The 18,436-nt window shown below is 44.4% G+C and overlaps 1 protein-coding gene across 1 annotated transcript in view; it reads right to left on the bottom strand.

Annotated features, from left to right (window-relative positions):
• tnrc6c2 (trinucleotide repeat containing adaptor 6C2) overlaps positions 1-18,131 on the bottom strand; it is a 72,708-nt gene extending 54,577 nt beyond the window's left edge. The window contains exons 1-3 of the mRNA XM_080451663.1: positions 17,290-18,131; positions 1,635-1,735; positions 981-1,002 (exon numbers count right to left, since the gene is read on the bottom strand). Of these exons, the coding sequence (XP_080307789.1) occupies positions 981-1,002; positions 1,635-1,697 (85 nt within the window). The 5' untranslated portion in view covers positions 1,698-1,735; positions 17,290-18,131. The remainder of the gene's footprint in view (positions 1-980; positions 1,003-1,634; positions 1,736-17,289) is intronic.
• Between the last annotated feature and the right edge of the window lie 305 nt (positions 18,132-18,436).

Genomic DNA, 18,436 nt, shown 5'->3' with positions numbered 1-18,436 from the left:
TTCCTGATACTGCTTGGAATTACAGGTGACAGAATCACAGAGGTCAGCAGCACACTCACATCAACACACACACACACACTCACATCAACACACACACACACACACACACACACACACATTGAGGACAAACTATTGCACCTCATCAACTTAATGTCAGCTGGAAAAAGTCAGAAAGCAAACTGGAACAAATTCAAGCACAATTGGATAATAGGGGCAATGTTGTACCAGAGGGGTGTGTGTGTGTGTGTGTGTGTGTGTGTGTGTGTGTGTGTGTGTGTGTGTGTGTGTGTGTGTGTGTGTGTGGGGAGGGAGGGAGTACCATTTTCTGTCCAAACTAATTTCACAGCCAATACCATGGGCACCACTGCATGTAGCACCTTTTCTGAAGTCCAAGGGCACGTGAGGACACTTTACTTCTAGCCACACTCCACCGTGCATTTAAAACTGAACTCTACGACCTCCTTTATCCTGCCCTCCCCCCCACCACCCCCCCCCCCCCCCTCTCTCAGCTCCTCTCTCCACCCCCAGATCGTGCCAGTGGTGTTTCATTGCTGTAGCTGTCAGGTGCCTTCATGCTTCACTGCTTGGTACTGCCAGCGTGTCAGGCATGGGGCATCACTCTGTATTAGGCTACACTGGACTGGCTTCTGCTCCGCGCATGTGTGTGTGTGTGTGTGTGTGTGTGTGTGTGTGTGTGTGTGTGTGTGTGTGTGTGTGTGTGTGTGTGTGTGTGTGTGTGTGTGTGTGTGTGTGTGTGTGTCTGTATGCGTGTGAAATATGCATGTTATCTGCATGAAGGAAAACAGCATGCGGTCTGCAGGCAATACTAAATATATGTTAAGTCTCAGTGTGCATCTCTGTGTGTTTCTTTACAGTCATATAATGCGTGTAAATCACAGCTGATAACAGGCCTGTACAAGTGGTTCAGAGCAGCTATCTTTATCTGAGGGTGTAGTTTATGTCATCATCATTGCACTCACCTTTGGTTTTCGGATCAGCAGCCTGGGGGGAAAAGGGGAGATAGAGAGAGAATTAGAGGGAGTTAAAAATACATCACAGGAGGAGTGTTCCATTTAGCACCAGTAGGTGAAATTAAAATGGTGTTAATTCACACTGGGAAATGGCTCACACGATAAGAGGAAAACAACAAATGCTACTGAGGTGTACACGATGCAACCGTGTGTTCATTCCATCGCTCATGTTTGCCGTTGAATGGCGGCCAGTTGGAAGACATACAGTCGAGCCGTTCGGCCGCTTTCTGCACGCGAGGCGCTTTTTGCTCGCCACAAATCTATACAAGCCCCGGCCTGTGCTGTTAAATTCAATCAAGCGAGCTGTGAATTTACCTCAAGGACTGGAGTCAAAAGACACAAACTCCATAACTGTGTTTACGTGGGTATATGATGCAGAGAGAGAGTACTACTAGGGAGGAAATTGATTACAGTAGCTCACTTGTTCTCAACGTGTGGTGCGGGGACCCTCCCAGGGTCCTTGAGCTGGTTCCAGGGGGTCCCCAGCTAAAGGACTGATAAGATAGGAACCAAATGGACCCTTATAGGTCCCTCATTCCAAGTGTGTGTAAGAGAGAAAAGAGACAAAAAGAGAGAGAGAGTGAGGGGAATTTTCAGTCTCACCTTTTTCGGAGCAATGTCCTTCTTCGTCTTTTCTTCGTGTTTCTTCCTTCTCTTTTCTTCCATCAAATGGTTCTCTCTCTCCTGTTGCTAGCTTCTCTCAGCTGTAGAGAGAGATAAAAGAGACACTTTAGTTCAACAGAACCACAAAAAAACAAACATCGGGTGTGCAGGTGGGCTCTCGACGTACACATACACGTGTTCACAAGTAATGACACACGTATTTGTACATGCGTGTGAATATACGTGCGAGCTTGGTGCTTGTACACATACACAATGTAGATCTTTCTTTACCAATCACTTTCCTTTCATCTGTGTCTGCATTGGGGCCAGAGTGCACTTGGTGTTTTTAGAACAAATTCTCCAATCTCAGTCTGCTTTTCATAAGCACAGCTGGACCTCTAGTTACTCCTTCTGAAGGACACGCTCGCGAGATATTGAGGAGGAGAAGGAGGGAGGGAGCGAGGTAGGAGTCCAAAGACGAAGCAAAAGGAATGCAAAGTGGCAGAAGTGGCAGAAAAATAAAACAGCGTTGAGTGAAAGCTGTTGAAAGGAGGATGGTTCAAGAGAGCAGGAAAAGGAGAAGGAAACAAGAGACTGGAAGGAAGGAGAAAGGAGACTGAAAGACATTAAATGTGAAGCAAAAGACCGACAGAGAGACAGACAGACAGACAGACCGACAGACAGACAGATTGACTGAATAAGACCCAGAGGTCTGTGTGTCTCCACTGGGCAGAACGCCAGGGCTCCGCTCTCTCCGAGGGCCGGGGGGAAACTAAGTGCTTCACTTCAGTATTTATTTCCTTTGGCTCAACTCTAGTGACAGCTCCTGGAAACTATTAGATGCATGAGCAGGACCACAGAGACGAAAGACACTGTGTGTGTGTGTGTGTGTGTGTGTGCGTGTGCGTGTGCGTGTGCCTGTGCGTGTGTGTGTGTGCGTGCGCAGTCCCCGTGTAAGTGCAATTGATATCGGTGGATATTACTGCAGTGTGTCATATCGAATCAATGAGCTCTCTCTCTCTCTCTACAACGTGCTCTTATGAAAATAGTCTCTCGTCTCCCTATGTGGCTATAATAACTGTTGATTCCTCTATGGCAACCATCTTGGAAAGCAAGGACAAGCACAGACACACATGCACACAGCCGCACACACACACAGAGGCCTACCCTGCACAATAAGCCATTGTGCTGCATGCTGAGCAACTTCAAGAATTCTGCCTCACAGAATTGACAGTGATAGTGATAGTGCTGAGCCATGTCACACTCACACATAGATGTGCATGCACACACACACACACACACACACACACACACACACACACACACACACACACACACACACACACACACACACACACACACACACACACACACACACACACACACACACACACACACACACACACACACACACACACACACACACACACACACACACACACACAGCTCATGACCCTAACTAACCCAGACAGGGGGAGATCAATCCATTAACCACTTAAACCCCAGCATCCGTATTGTGGGGAAAGCTTTCGCAGAAAATAGCAGATTAGCAGAATAGCAACATTTCTCCACAATTTGTGAGCTTAATTTCTCCACAATAACAGAGAATACACTAGTTTGGAGCCCTGAGGAACTCCGCTCAACCATATAGGGTTTAAGTGGTTAAAGGGCAGTAATATTTTGAGGGCTAGAGACCGAGACTGACAGGAAAACATCGATCATTTTAAGCAAAAAATAAAAATGAAATAAAATATAAAACAAGATTGCAGAGTGAATGATGAAACTTTATATGATATGAATGGGATGTTTATTATAAAGAAATATATAGACGGCATCCAGACAGACAGACAAATGGGTAGGCAGGAAACAAGCAAGGACAAATCAGCCAGCCAACCACACACACACACACACACACACACACACACACACACACACACACACACACACACAGGGGCAGGTGGCCAGCCGGTGCTGTCCATAGGGCCCTGGATGTGAATCCAAACAGAATACAATCACAACACTCCTAACAGGAGATTAATGATGAAAGGCCTGCCTCCCACTGGGCTGCCAATCACGAGGACATGGATGGCAAACCTGGCAGAGAATGACATTGAGCACGAGAGAGAGAGATAGGGAGAGGGAGGGAGAGAGAGGGGGAGAGGGAGAGGGAGAGGGAGGGAGAGAGAGGGGGAGAGGGAGAGGGAGGGAGCGAGAGAGGGAGAGGGAGAGCGAGGGAGAGAATGGCCTTGGCAGCAGGTTTTTAATGAAAGACAGTAATGTACAACTTTCACCCCATCGCCCGTTTTTCACTCATTCCCTCTTTCAATGCTTTACACATACATACACACACACACACACACCTCATAATGAGAACACGGTGTGTCTGAGACATACTGCCATATCAGCAGCCGGGGGAAGGCAGTCCTCTGGTAATAATAAATATGAGGTTGCTCTCCCTCTGTCTGTGTCTGTGTGTGTGTGTGTGTGTGTGTGTGTGTGTGTGTGTGTGTGTGTGTGTGTGTGTGTGTGTGTGTGTGTGTGTGTGTGTGTGTGTGGTTGTGTGGTACATGCATCTGTGCATTTGTGTGCTTCTCAGTCAGTCAAAATCTACAAAATCTGCATTGTGAGCTTGTTTTGAAAAATTTTGAGAATAGAAAATAGGGCTCAAGTAGGTAAATACAAATATAAATAATAATTGTCATAACAGAAAAGACCAGTGGCCATTTATGTACCGCAAAAAGTATCTGTTTTTATTTGTCCTCCATGTTAAGCCACAGTGCTCTGCTCTCAGGTGTTGCAGCTATAGCGGCGAGCTGGCTGCTGCTCCTGTCGTACAGCATGACAGCAAACCAGGGACAGAGGAGAGGAGGGAGGCACATAACAATGGCATCGTTTCCTCCCCCATATGGATTTATTATCTACCTAATTTGGGCAAGCTGATACGCAAGGGAAGACATGAGGATTAAATGGATACCGGCTGGAAAACAGCCTGGAAGCCTAGTAGCGGTAGCTACTAGCTAGTATGTGAAACATGAAGGCATAAAATTATAGCGATAGCTATGATGGCAATGTAAGAAATAGAGAGGCGTCGGTGTCCGTTTTTTTTTTTTTTTGTCGATCCCTCTTTTCTTTCCCAGACTCTTATGCCTCATCTATGTTCTGTCATATGACAGTGTTACAGACTGAAATAAAATAACTTACGTGTTGCTATTGCATTATTTTGTATGATACAGTATAAAACTGAATTTCGACTCCTCTGATTCCTTTCCTACTTTCTTCCCTCCTATGTTTCTCTCTCTCCTGCTCGCTGAAAGCCTCTCCAAAGTGACCCCCCACTCACACCCCCGGGTGCCTCGTGTCCTGGGTATCGGTGACAGGATTCCCGTGCCGGATGGCAGCGCAATACTGCAATCAGGCAAAATGTGGCCTGTTTTTAGCCACTGACCTACAAGTGCTTTACTCCCTCACTTGCACTTGGAATCAGCCTACATTACACACTGCTGGCTGGGACACCAGGGGATGCTCTGGGGCGACCAAACCAAACCACAGCTAGTAGCTACGGAAGATGCAGATTCCCCTTTTAATAACAGGGGGGGCCCAGCCCACATCAGCTCTGGGGGCTGCACAACTCCTGATCCAGCCTTTTATAAATAAATAACATGACTAAAGCTTGATTTATGCTCGCTGCAGAACAGGCTTGAGGCTTCAGATGTGTGTCTGAAGTTTGGAACGATTACATTTTCATCCCCCCTCAGATGACTATTATCACTTGATTGATTGAAGTGAAAGTTTAAGTAAACTCATGTCCATCGAAGCCTTCAACAGTTAACGCGCAACTTTACCTACAGTATGACCCTATTTCTTGTTTATTCCCCCCCGGTATTGACGGCCTCCAAGACTTCTAGCACCTCCTTCATACAGTATGTAAGCGTTCTGAAGAACCATAAAACAGTGGTTCTCAAACCTTTTCATGTCAAGGACCCCCAAATTGACACTTATTAGCCCGCAGACCCCCATTTGAAAAGACGTGTCAGGGACCCCCGTAAGAAAAGATTTTTACCACTCTAGCAGTGATTCTCAACCATTTTAATTTCAACAACCCCCATTTAATGGCATTTCTATCTGTGGGACCGCAATTTATATTGTAAAATCAATGTTAATTTAACTCTGAGAGTGTAAAAATGGAACCAAATGGGTCCCTTTGGTTCCATTTGTACACTCTCAGAGTTACAGAGTCAGACCCATAAGGGTCCATTTGGTCACTTAATTATCCATCATTTAGCTGGGGACCCCCTGGAACTCCCTCAAGGACCCCTGGGGGTCCCCGGACCCCACTTTGAGAACCAATGCCATAAAACATCAGGGATTTTAGAAGTTCAGATCGCACGGGTTTCAGACTAGTAAATGCATGGAGGCCTTCAGAGTCTAACACCCCCACTAGCGGCCACCAAGAGGCTGTGTTGCTCCTTAACACCCTTATGTGACCAAAGTGGTTTTGAACCGACCGACCGAGCCATCACCGGCGGCCCGGTCCTTGGAGCTTGGCGGTAGGAACGCAGCTGGAGCGGATGAGCTGTGGAGTACATGACTGAATAGGAGAAGATGACTCAGTCAGCGGGAAGCTGGAACCACTGGGGAGATTGTGCAGAAATTCAACATCGTACAGAGGAAGAAAGAGCTCGGCAACCAGAGGGGAGACGAAGGCTGAGCCATTATGGAAGGAACATGCTGTACAGGAATGAAGAGGCTGGGAGCGTGCACACACTCACACACACAGGTTTGATGTGCACTGCACAGGCAAAGAGTGAGTCCGTCTGATGCCTGTCGTTTTCCACCAGGGACGCGGGCTAGGGGGTTCGGGAGGAGGAGGAGACTGGAGACGCGAGAGTGAAGGGGGAGAGAGAGAAAAAAACACGGAGCAGAGGATGAAAGGAGAGGCAGAGCAACACCAATTAGAAACGACAGCAGCCAGAGAGGCAGACAGTGTGAGAAGAGAGAGAGAGAGAGAGAGAGTCGAGAGAGAGAGTCGAGAGAGAGAGAGAGAGAGAGAGAGAGAGAGAGAGAGAGAGAGAGAGAGAGAAAAAAAGAGCCACTATGAAGGGAGGCCTACGGAAGCTGCCAGACTGAGGAAGAGGAGGTGGAATACGAAGAAGAAGTATGGGGGAGGAGGAGAGGAAGCACAGGGAATAGAGGATAGAAGAATACCAGGACGACAGAATGACACGGCAACACTAGGGCTAATGCTAAGGGAAGTGTGCAGAGGAGAGCACACAACATAATAAAGCAGGCCAGGGAGAGAGAGAGAGAGAGAGAGGGAGAGAGCGAGAGAGTTGAAGGGGAAGGGAGTGAGAGAAAGAGATTTCCTGGCGCGCGTCCAAAGCAGCCATGGCCGCGAGGAAAACACACTGCCTCGGCTGTTCTGCATGACCGACACAGACCACAGACACAACGGCAAACACAGCAGAGGAGGCGAGAGCAGAGGAATGAGGACTGACTTCCATGTCTCCGAGGGGGGGCGATGCGGTCAAGCCCCTTGCCGCTGAGTGTGGTAAACCTACTGCCCTCCACCATTACCAAACACCCACCCACCCGATCCATCCAGTCGGTCCCTCCACCCACCCACCCATCTCTCTCTCCCATCTGCCCCTCCCTGCAGCAGTATCCAAGCCACAGGTCTCACCTAAAGCATAATCAATGTCCTGTATGGCCAATAAATTGAGAGTAGGGTAGGAGTGCAATAATGAATCAAACTAAAAATTATTTAACTGATAATAATACAAAATTTATAATTTAATAAGATAATCGATTATTAATCGAACCCTATTTTGGGCACGTCATTATAGGCGAAGTTTAAAACAATGTAAAACATGTAAATAGTGAAAATAGCTGATCTACAAGCTCATAACGCATTGTGAGCTTGTAGATTTGTTTCACTTTGTTTTCACTTTTCACAAAAATTGCACAACGCTGTTAAGCCGCAAGGCTGTTAAGTGGTTAATGAATTTGTTCATATATAAAAACATTGCTGAATTTAAACAAAGATAATAATAACAGCCTTTCCGATTATTCAATTAATCCAAAAAGATGTCACAAGAGTAATCGCTAAGAAAATAATGGATAGTAGACTTGCAACTCTAAGTGAGAGTAATTCTGGGAATACCTGCCACTAAAGAGTGTGTGGGTGAACATGTTTATTTGAACCAGATCTGCTTGGGGGGAAAGAAGGCTGTAAATTCCATAGCTGATAAGCGGTAATAACAAGTGCTGCGTGTCTCTCTCACGTGTGTAGACATACAAACACAAGCTGGTTGCTTTGTGAGCACTCTGTTCATACCAATATCCAAGCTCAGCAGGTGCAGATTCACAGAAGACGTAGGAGCAGAAGTCACACGTGTTGAAAATAGCACATCTATGAGCTCACTATGAGATTGGCTAGTTTTGCCGTAAGACATCATTGTACAACTAATTATAAATCAGGCTTTAGTTTGGCTGGCTAAACTCGGCAGCGTCGGATCAGGAACTCCTCAATGAATGCAATAAACAGTTGCTCCATCCTGTATTTCTATGCAGAGATGCAGAGAGTGAGATATTGCTCTTGTTTTTATGTATGTAATTTTGTTTTTGTGTTATGTCAAATGTGTGTATATGTGTTGCGTACATGGCTGCTGGGTCGCAAGCCAAATTTCAGTGTGAGCTGACAATAGGCTCTATGCACAGCAGCCTGGAAATAAATTGGGCCCCTTTCCTTTCTTACTTCCTTAACAGGTCTTAACAATTATACTAATGAAGGCTCTGTTCCATTCTGGTCAAACAGAGTCAGGGTGCTGATATTGTGCATGTTGGCTCGCTGGAAACAGTTCTCAATGTGTCCTTGAGGGAGTTCGAAATGACCCCCTATGGGTCTGTAACTCTGAGTGTGTACAAATGGATTTGGTTACATCCATTTGTACACTCTCAGAGTTATGATGGTCCTTGAAATAAAACAGTTTGAGAACCACTGTGCTACACTAAATGGAACAGAGCCTTCGTTAGAATCATTGGTAACACCTGTGAAGGAAGTAAGGAAGGGGCTCAATTTATTTCCAATATGGCTGCTGTGCATAGAGCCTATTAAGTATTATCGTATTGTATCGTAGATAGATGGAGACAGACAGAGAGAGAGAGAGAGAGAAAGAATGAGATAATGAGAGTGAAAAGATAATGAAAGTGAGAGTGAAAGGAGTGTGGCTATAAATAACATCTTTGAAGTTTGCCTGTAAAAAATTAGCCCTCAGTGTACTGGCTGCTTCCTCAGCCAAGTCGATATGAAACTTTTTACGTGCTGGCAGCTCATTAAATAGGAAAGCAAAGCAACACAATGCACAAGGCCACACCATGGCCCTGAACTCAGCCAGCCAATAGAGATAAAGATAGCTGAACACAAGAAGCTGTGTTGTTGTGGGTGTGTGTGTATATCTGGAGTATGTGCTATTGTTCATGACTGCCTTGTGTTTATGAGTGCATTTATCTAGGCTACATACGTTGGCGTCATGTCATTTTCAGCGAGCGACACCGAATAGAGAACTGTTGTAGAAACATTATGAAGTAAATAAAGCTATGAGATACAATTAGCATGCAGTGATATAACGCTAACCACCATTAATTGAATATTAGCCATTGAAGAATTGCCTAATAATGCTGAAAGGGAATTCTGAGTTGGATACCAAAATTAAGTAAATTCTCCTTGGGTTTCAGGCTCATTAAGACTTAATACTACACGTATTACTATATTATGTGTGGCTCTACCAGTAGCAGTTTACATAACCAGAGGTTTAACAAAGATCTAATGAATTGATCGTCCCAAAGCATCTCTTTGTTTTGTTGCACGCATTTTCTGTTTTGTTCATTGTCAAAAATAATTTTATTGAGGCTTCTTTGTTTTATACATAAATAGTACACTGAAAGTAGACCAGTCTGTTGGGACACACAATTCCAATAACAGTGTGCTATGAATCACATTTTGAACCCATGCAATCACGGTAAGTGGTCTCAGAATTAGCTCCGTTTTTGTGTTCATCCATTTACGGATCGATGAGGAGACTGACTCGATGTAATGTAAGCAGGGCATGTAAGTGACGTTCAAGTCCACACACAATAGCAGCCAATAGGCCTGAGTGGTCCACTCTCCACGAGCCAGCGTACGCTGCTGCGATCCAACTGTCACAAGACATAAAGTCGAGCCGAACAAAAATGACAGCAGAAAGGGATGCACACACACACAGTGCAATAGACACGATCGACTGGACCTCACAACCTCAAGGTTGCTTTGACATTGAAGGCTTTACATTGTAGAGACTAGAGTGACCCCCCCACACTTTCTCACACGCACACACACACACACACACACCCCCACACACACACACCCACACACACACATCAGTCAACAATTCCCAGGCTGTCAAGAGCCCAAGCAACAACACATGCCCTGAGATAGCAAGTGAGAGAGAGAATAAATGCTGTGTTTAGTTGAGGGAACAAAGGATGCTCTGATGTAATAAAGACAGAGAAGAGAGCAAGAAGACAGTCAAGAGAGAATAAACAAACAAAACAAAGCAACAACATGCACGCTCTGAGAGAGATATGGATAGAGAGAGAGAGCGATAGAGAGAGATATGGAAGTGATTGGCTGCTTTCCTGTGCAGCTGTAGAGAGGAGGGTGGGTAAAAGATGGCTCCTTAAAGGGTCTACACCATGAAAATCACTTTTTTCTTGGTTTTTTGTATTTTTTGGGGTCCCCAGTGTCTCTTGTACCCCAAAAAATGATTTTTTTTTTAATTCAGTCATTCCTTCTCATTTCATGGATTTCCAGAATGGGCGTGTCTGAACAGGCGATCTCAGAATGGAAATGTTTATGATGTCATAAACATTAATGATGGCAAACCCAATGTTAAATGAAAAGTGCCCGAATCGCTCCGAAACTTTTTCTACCCCCCCTAAGTGGGGGTCTACGAACAAATACTTCGGGCTCGGATTTTGGCTCCGCCCCCCGGAAGTGGGTGAAACAGGCACCTCAAACACTTGGTGGAATTGTTCAAAAATGTTCAAAGTGTTTTTTTTTTTATTTTTCTTAGATGCTTCTTTTTATGCATAATTTTCCCTTTTTTTTTTTTTTTTTAATACATTTTTTAAATATTTTTTTTTATTAACAGACAGAATTGCTCAGTAGCCCCCCCCCTGCACAAGAGGACGTTTTGGTATTGCAGCTGAAAGTGCTGTATAAGCCAGAGACAATTGACTTGGGATGAGTATATCTGAGTGATGATTTAGGCTCAAACCTTTTGAAAAAGGTTTGAGGGACATACACCATATGATATTAAATATCAAATATATTTTTTAAATTCATGGTGTAGCTCCTTTAAAAACTGAGGACAAAGAAGAAAGAGAGAGAGAGTGGATTTAAGGTGCACTGAAACAGACAATTTAGTTTAAAGCAGTCTCCTGGTATTCGAGTAACACGGATGTGTTTTTGTTAGCATGCGAGTATTAGCGAGAGAGAGGCGTTTTTGCATGCTGTTGTTCTGAATGTAGATCTAAATATGTATTATCAGACAGAAAGCCAAATGAACATTTTGCTCAGGACCAAAAATACTTTAAGAGCCGGCCCTGCTTTTAAGTCACAAAACTCATTGCACAGAGCATGAGACACTTACATTTAGATATAACATTAGCTAACAGAATGCTTTTCACATGTTGCATAATGTGCGCTAACCTCCTTGACATTACATTTGTGTAAATCTCTTGGCATACTGAGCGGGAGACACACTCGGGACGGTTTTGCAGTGTTTAATCTAGGCTGCATAATGCATAAAGATCGGATACCATTTCTGTGCTTTTTGACGAATCCTTCCCGAAGATCAGTCAGTGCTGATACAACACAGAGTAAAGCCCTAAACACTTGAACTCTGTTGATTGTTTGTAGCCGACTTGAGCAGATATTAATTGGATAACAGAGCCGGGAAAACAAACAACAGATGTCGGCTTACTACTCGCTTAAGCAGCGGCCTCAATATGGGGCCAGAGAGGGAATGCTAATACTATTTACATAGCCTTAACCAAGAGCTTGGAAAGACCTAAAGGACCCATGACATGTCCCATTACATAATCAGTAAGACTGTCTAATGTTGGTTTGGAATCAGGGAAAGGGCACAGTGTGTGTGTGTGTGTGTGTGTGTGTGTGTGTGTGTGTGTGTGTGTGTGTGTGTGTGTGTGTGTGTGTGTGTGTGTGTGTGTGTGTGTGTGAGACTGTCTCTGTCAGCTTCCATGCCATGCCTTTCCTCTCCCTTTCACATCTCCTCAATTAGCCAACATGGAAGGGGGAGTTTACTGAGACTGAGCACAGTGGACATTCCCCTGGACCACGGCCAACACACACACCCACCCACACACACACACACACACACACATCTTCCCTTTGCTCACATCCCAGCCTGGTTCACCCCTGCTGGGCCTCCTAGCCCCTCCCCCGGCCTCATCCACCCCTCCTCTTGGCACCGAGGCCAGGAGAGGCCAGGAGCAAGGGAGCACTGGTTTAGCTGCACCGCCACCACACACACTTCTGTTCCGTTACAGAACCCTTACATCAGAAAGGCCCTGACCCAATGACAAACTTCAGCCACACACACACACACACACACATCACAGAAAGCGACATGGCTGTCACACTCCCGTTGAGCACTTGGGAGGGTTAATGATATATTGATTCTGTTTGTTTTCAGGGCGATGTCTGTCCAACAGCCGAAGTGGCTGACAAGTGTGGCTGCCGTTACCAGCAGTAACAGAGTAAAAATTGTTTACATGCGTTGTACATGCACACATGTTGATTATGTCTCGTTTATTATTGCCTATTATTGTACGTCTTTAAATGTCTTAATGAATTGAGTACACAAGACCACAAGGTAAACAAGCACCTAGGGCTATTTGTGTTATCCTTTTAACAATCATTGTAAATCGTGCCTCTGTACTAATTACAAACAGTTAATAAAGTATTCAATCAATCAAAACACACACACAACTTCTATAACAACACACTACTTCTAGTGGAGTATATAGCCAGTGGAGCTATCCTCCACTGGCTAGCCAGTACAGCTTTGCCAGTACATCACTGTTAGCCCTCACCAGACACAACAGCTGTCCGCATGTCTTTACTCCCCCCACTTGAAAATAGCCCTCCATATAGATGAAGGAGGATAATGGCTTTTGACAGAAAGCCCCCCATCGAATCCAGTTGATTCCCCCCTGCTGGAGCAGTACCCTGTAGGGGTGTTAACCACTTAAGCCTTATATTTGTCATAGGACAAACTACATAGGGCTTAAGCATCGATGTGATGCGTTGTGAGGTTGTAGTTCTACTATTTTTGCCATTTTAAAAATTAAAATATATGTGTATCTGAAATTCTTTGATACTTTGCCCAAAATAGGGATGCCAGGGTTAATGTGGGGTGGTCAAGGATGTTATCTATTAGCACTAGGGGTGAGCGATATGGCAAAAAAATATCATATAATTATTTTTTCTGTCAGGATCACCAATATCACAATTATTTTTCATGTTAGTTTGTAAGACTATTTAGCATTTTACTGAACAGTAAAACCAAACACATTTCCCTATTTAAAACACTATATCCTAAAACAAAAAAGGGGGGATCTCCAGCTAAATGAGGGTTAGGAACCATTTGTTCACTCTCAGGGTTAAAATAACTATGAGGATTTGATTGTGTAAATTGGGGTCCCAGAGGAAAAAAATCAAATCAAATGGTGGTCCGTGCATCATGGCCTCATGCATAACAAACTGGGGGTCCTTAAAATTCAAAAGGTTGAGAATAACTGCTCTAATGCCTTCATTAGACCTGTTTGTTTTGGTCATGTAGCTGCATAGCTAGCTGCAGCTAGCTGCATAGCACAGCTAGCTATGCAGCTAGCTGCACTCACTGGGAATTCCTTTGACTGTGGTTTGTTTTGAGGTGGTTCGTCGTGCACCTTGCAAATAATACTTAATTTCAGTCTCACACCGAAAGTAGTCAATCTATCGGCTATTTTCGGCACGTGATACCGCCGTATGACAACGTATGTATATCAGGCTTAGCTGTTTTGGAAAATGCAAACCAGAAAATCTACACCAGTTTCATATTACCGATGTTGAATTATTTTAAGGGACCAACTTGTATCTCATCTGGGTTGTTACTTGTCTTGTCACCCATTGCTGCTACACTGCCGGTGCAAATAAAAAAATGGGAGGGAACATTGCATGTGTCTGTGAGCAAAACAGATCTACAAGCTAACGTATAGTATCACACACATGGTACTAGTCTTTTTTGCAAGCAACACCGTTGTACTAGGGAGTAAAAAATAAGGTATAGAACTCCAACTAACAGAATGTGCACTGCAGCATGAATCACGATAGTAACGATCTGTCTGTAAAGGCAGATCGTGTTGGACATTTTAATCTTTCATGATATAATATCTTCATATCACACCAAATCAGGACTGCGGCAGTCGTTTCCTAAAAAGTCTCATCATAATTAATCACAGGCTGAGTAACCACCACGGCCAGGGCCGGCCTAAGGTCAATGGCTGGGAAGCGGGATGGATGGACTCAAGTTACTCGAGTTGCATTGAAATTCAAGAAATGTTTAGGCTATTTCTTCAGCCCAATGAGTAAAATAGGAATGTATACAGCAGTATACAGCAACAATATAGAAAATAAATAACAGAATCTCAGGGATGTTTTGAAGGAAACCGACTGAGAAGGTCCAGGTCAGGAGTCATGTTTGACGCTCTGGATCAAGCCAAGCAAACGACAGCAACCTGAGAATTAGAATAGTGCTCATGTTTTGCCTTGTATTAGATATTGTGGAAGTCGGACAAGTGGAGGCAGCCTTGGCTTTGCTTTCAAACAAATGATCCTGAGCCATTTACTGATAAGCAACGGCAGATAGGGTTACTGGCCGGGTTTCGTCTCGTGGCTTTGTTTGCAGGGCACTCTAATCAAAACAAATGTGTGGTCGACCCCGCCAGCGGCCTGGTTTCCAAAACCGTTGTTTTGGCACCAAACGGGATGGATCACAGCACACAGGTCCAATTTTGCTGGTGCACTGTCAACATGGCAAAACATATTACCATGGTTTAATGAGTCTGGTCCCAAAAGAGAGGCTACATTTCTCTTTTCGGTGCCTTCATGTAAAACCTGTAGAGATGAGGCTAGTTGACAAAACATCTCATTTAACTTCATTCAGTAGCCTGAGGGTTTTCCCCACTCTATGAGACACCGCACACAAGACGCTTCAATGTATTCTCTTGCAATGTCCACAATGGCATAGTAGTAGACACATCACATTTATTTGCTTTATATCACTTTCTTCTTTATCCATTGACAATATCAATGCAACATCGTTTTTTCCTGACATTTAAACTACATTTATATTTCCATGATAATAACAACAGTTGACCATCACAGCAATCCTTGAGCTAAACTTATTTTTTACACTGAAAAACTTAATTAAAAAACAAGTTCCACATCTCCATTTGCAATGTCATGCCTAGCCTTCAAGTCAGCGCCCAACCCCAATGACCTAATGTCCAATTGCACACACACCAGAACACCCAGTACTGATGCCCCATTGTCCCCAATCTGTCCAGCTGGTGAAGGCGGTGGGACAGTGCCTGATGCAGTGTCTCTGGGAAGGGAAAGTCTCTAACCTTTTATGACACACAAGCTACCAACCAGCTGTATCTTTGTCCACTAACCTTAGTGGACAAAGATACAGCTAAAGATACAAAGATACAGATGAAGCATTCCTCTCACCCCGTTCATGTTACTACAGTACATATGCATGGACACAAACAAGAGGGCCACAGCCAACATCATGGCTGGCTCTGCTGCTGCGCCCCTCAGTGAAGATGGATGCATATATGCTAGGCAGGACCCTTGACCCGCTTGGCAAGAACAGGGCAACTCTGTGTGGGTATATGTTTGTGTCAGCTGGGCGTCAGAGGCCAGGCAGGAGGCGTGTCCTGACCTGATTAACAACTGCAGCGCATTAACCAACTGCCAGGGCCTTGAGCTTGACATTAATGGTCACACACTCCCACAGCGAGCCTGTTAAAAGAAGCGCTCTCATCCTCTGTGGATTCACCGGGCCGCCCACTCTCACAACACAGGCACACATATAAACATGCATGCATGCATACTGATACATGAAGTCACACGCACGGAGTAGACACACAAATTCCCCAACCTCCAGTCCCCAGTGTGTGTGTGTGTGTGTGTGTGTGTGTGTGTGTGTGTGTGTGTGTGTTGCATGGTGCATTTTTCATTTCATCACCGCACTGGTGTGTGACGATGGAGATAAGACTACGGTGACAGAGATGTCAGAGAGGGGAAGGAAAAAGGGGGGAATAAATTGAACGAGGAAATTATGTACTTCAATTAAGACACGCTGAGGAGATATTAAAAGCTATACTCCACTGGCTAGGGATAGGACGCAGGGAAGGGAGAAGCAATGGAAGACGACAGTTCAATCAGAATCGCCGGCTTCCTAGCTGAGCAGGGGGGGGGTGAGGAGGGAGGGAGGGAGAGACACAGCGTAGATGCCTAATAATGGATTTGATAGTAGTGTAGTGGTATGCTCTCGTTTGCTCTGTACTGTGTTTTGGGCTGAACAACAACAGTCTGGGCTCTGCCACACTAAAGGCGTTGAAATAGAGCAATAAAGCCAACCATAACCAACTACTGCACACACCAAACATGGCTCACAAGATAATGATGTGGGATCTGATGTTGATCACTGTCCCTTTAACAAGAAAATGGTGTGGGCATAGTGTGGCAAAGTGTTGGCTTGAAGCCAAACATTTAGCAAAACTAAGCAATGCATTCCTAATGGCGGAATAGCCTGCAATACCACTGTGTTGACTGAAGTATGTATAATCAATGTTACCACTGTGTAATAGAAAGGCTAACTCTGTTTGTTACCAGAATTAACTCAAATCAAAACGTTTCAAACTAAATCCTGCTCTTATCTCAGTAGTATGCTCACATTACACACATGCCTTGGCTCTCATCCAGTCCAACTAAGCCAATCATAAAGAAGCTATAACTAACTCTCGCCTGTCTGATTCATTGACTATTCTAAAGGGAGGCAAGGGGGAATGGTATTAACAGAATAAGATTTTAAAACACAAATGAAATGTGCTGAATATTTTAAAGCCATTACTAAACTTTTCCTAGCAAATACATAAAGAATAATTATGATTTTCCCTGAACGTTATAATGTGCAAACGAGGTTATGCCAAGATTATGAAATTGATAATAACATAATAATAACACTGCTGATATAAACAGGACCCCAATGGAAACAAGCCATAGTGATGTCTTGGGTTTATCCTTTTTGTATGGAACTGTACCTCTGTGCTTTTTTTGCAAACTCTTAAAGCATTCAATCAAAACAATATTAATTGTGCAGCATAGTAGTTACAGCAGTAAATGACCCCTTGAATCCATTACCCTTCATTCTACACATTTATAGGCAAGTCTCCCCCGGCAGTCAGTCAGTCAGTCAGTCAGTCAGCAAGCAGACACTCCTCTAAATAAGAAAAATGACAAACGCTATTTATTCAAACTTACCTGGCGTAATAACCAGAGCTTTGGCAGCTTTCAGTGAAGAGTTGGTGCATGGCAGAAAAATATGCAGAAAAGCATTCTGGATTATGTCTTCTTTTCTTTAAAGTACCCGTAAAGAAATGGATCAGATATTTCAGTCGCAGTTAGAAGAGCCAGACTTGGTGCTGCTAGAGCAGCTTAGGTGACAAAATACCGAGGTAAACAATGGCCAGTCAGCCAGATATATACACACAGCAATGTATATATATATAGAGTCAAATGCAGTGAAAATAACACTCGTTTGAAAACAGTTCGTTAAACGTCACGATATAATAGGGGAGGAGAAAAAAAAGAAGCACTGCTAACCAAAAAACAAAAAATGCACAGGAATAAATGTACTCTTAAAAAGCAGCTAAAATCGTGTTAGTTTGCAAGGTTGGCATCGATCAGTCATCAGACTGTAGCAAAGGTTTTTGCAAACGTAATTATAATTAGGCAGTTTTTTCAATTACAATAAAAAAAGAAAATGCCGATGATGAGTTTCGCATAGGAACAGTGTAGCCCCGATGTCGCTACACTGTAGCACCCAGCCAGCCAACTTGTTTTTTAAAGTGCAAAAGAAACAATGTTTCCGTTGGGGTCTCTGGTCGCCGGCGGGCAGCAGCTGGCAGCGGTACAGCTGCAGGTTAAAACCCACAAGAATGCAACGTGAAAAACCGATCCGGCAAAATACATTCTCTCTGGATCCAAATGGAGGAGAGGAGGAGGACAGTCATAATACGCGTTCAGTCAGTGAGCTCTAGTTGACAGTGATCCTGCAGCCATTTTGTTCAAACTAACAACACTGAGCTCTCTCTCTCTCTCTCTGTCGCTCCCTCCTTCTCTTGCTCGCTCGCTCTCGCTCTCTCTCTCTCTCTCTCTCTCTCTCTCTCTCTCTCTCTCTCTGTCGCTCCCTCTCTTGCCCTCTCTCTCCCTCTCTCTCTCTCTATCCCTCCCACCCTTGCGCTCTCTCTCTCTCTCTCTCTCTCTCTCTCTCTTCCCAGAGAGAGGTGGATGGTGGTATGCCTGGATGATTTATTCTTGGTCGTACGACGGTGTAAATAGCCCGATCTGTAAGCCCACAACGCGCAGCGGAAGCGACGCGTTGTGGGCTTGTAGATCGGGGCTATGT

Source organism: Gymnoscopelus braueri, assembly GCF_963280865.1.
Source record: "Gymnoscopelus braueri genome assembly, chromosome: 2".
Classification (NCBI taxonomy): Eukaryota; Metazoa; Chordata; class Actinopteri; order Myctophiformes; family Myctophidae; genus Gymnoscopelus; species Gymnoscopelus braueri.
Note: the sequence above shows the minus strand (reverse complement) of the source record. Positions and strands in the feature narration are given on the sequence as shown.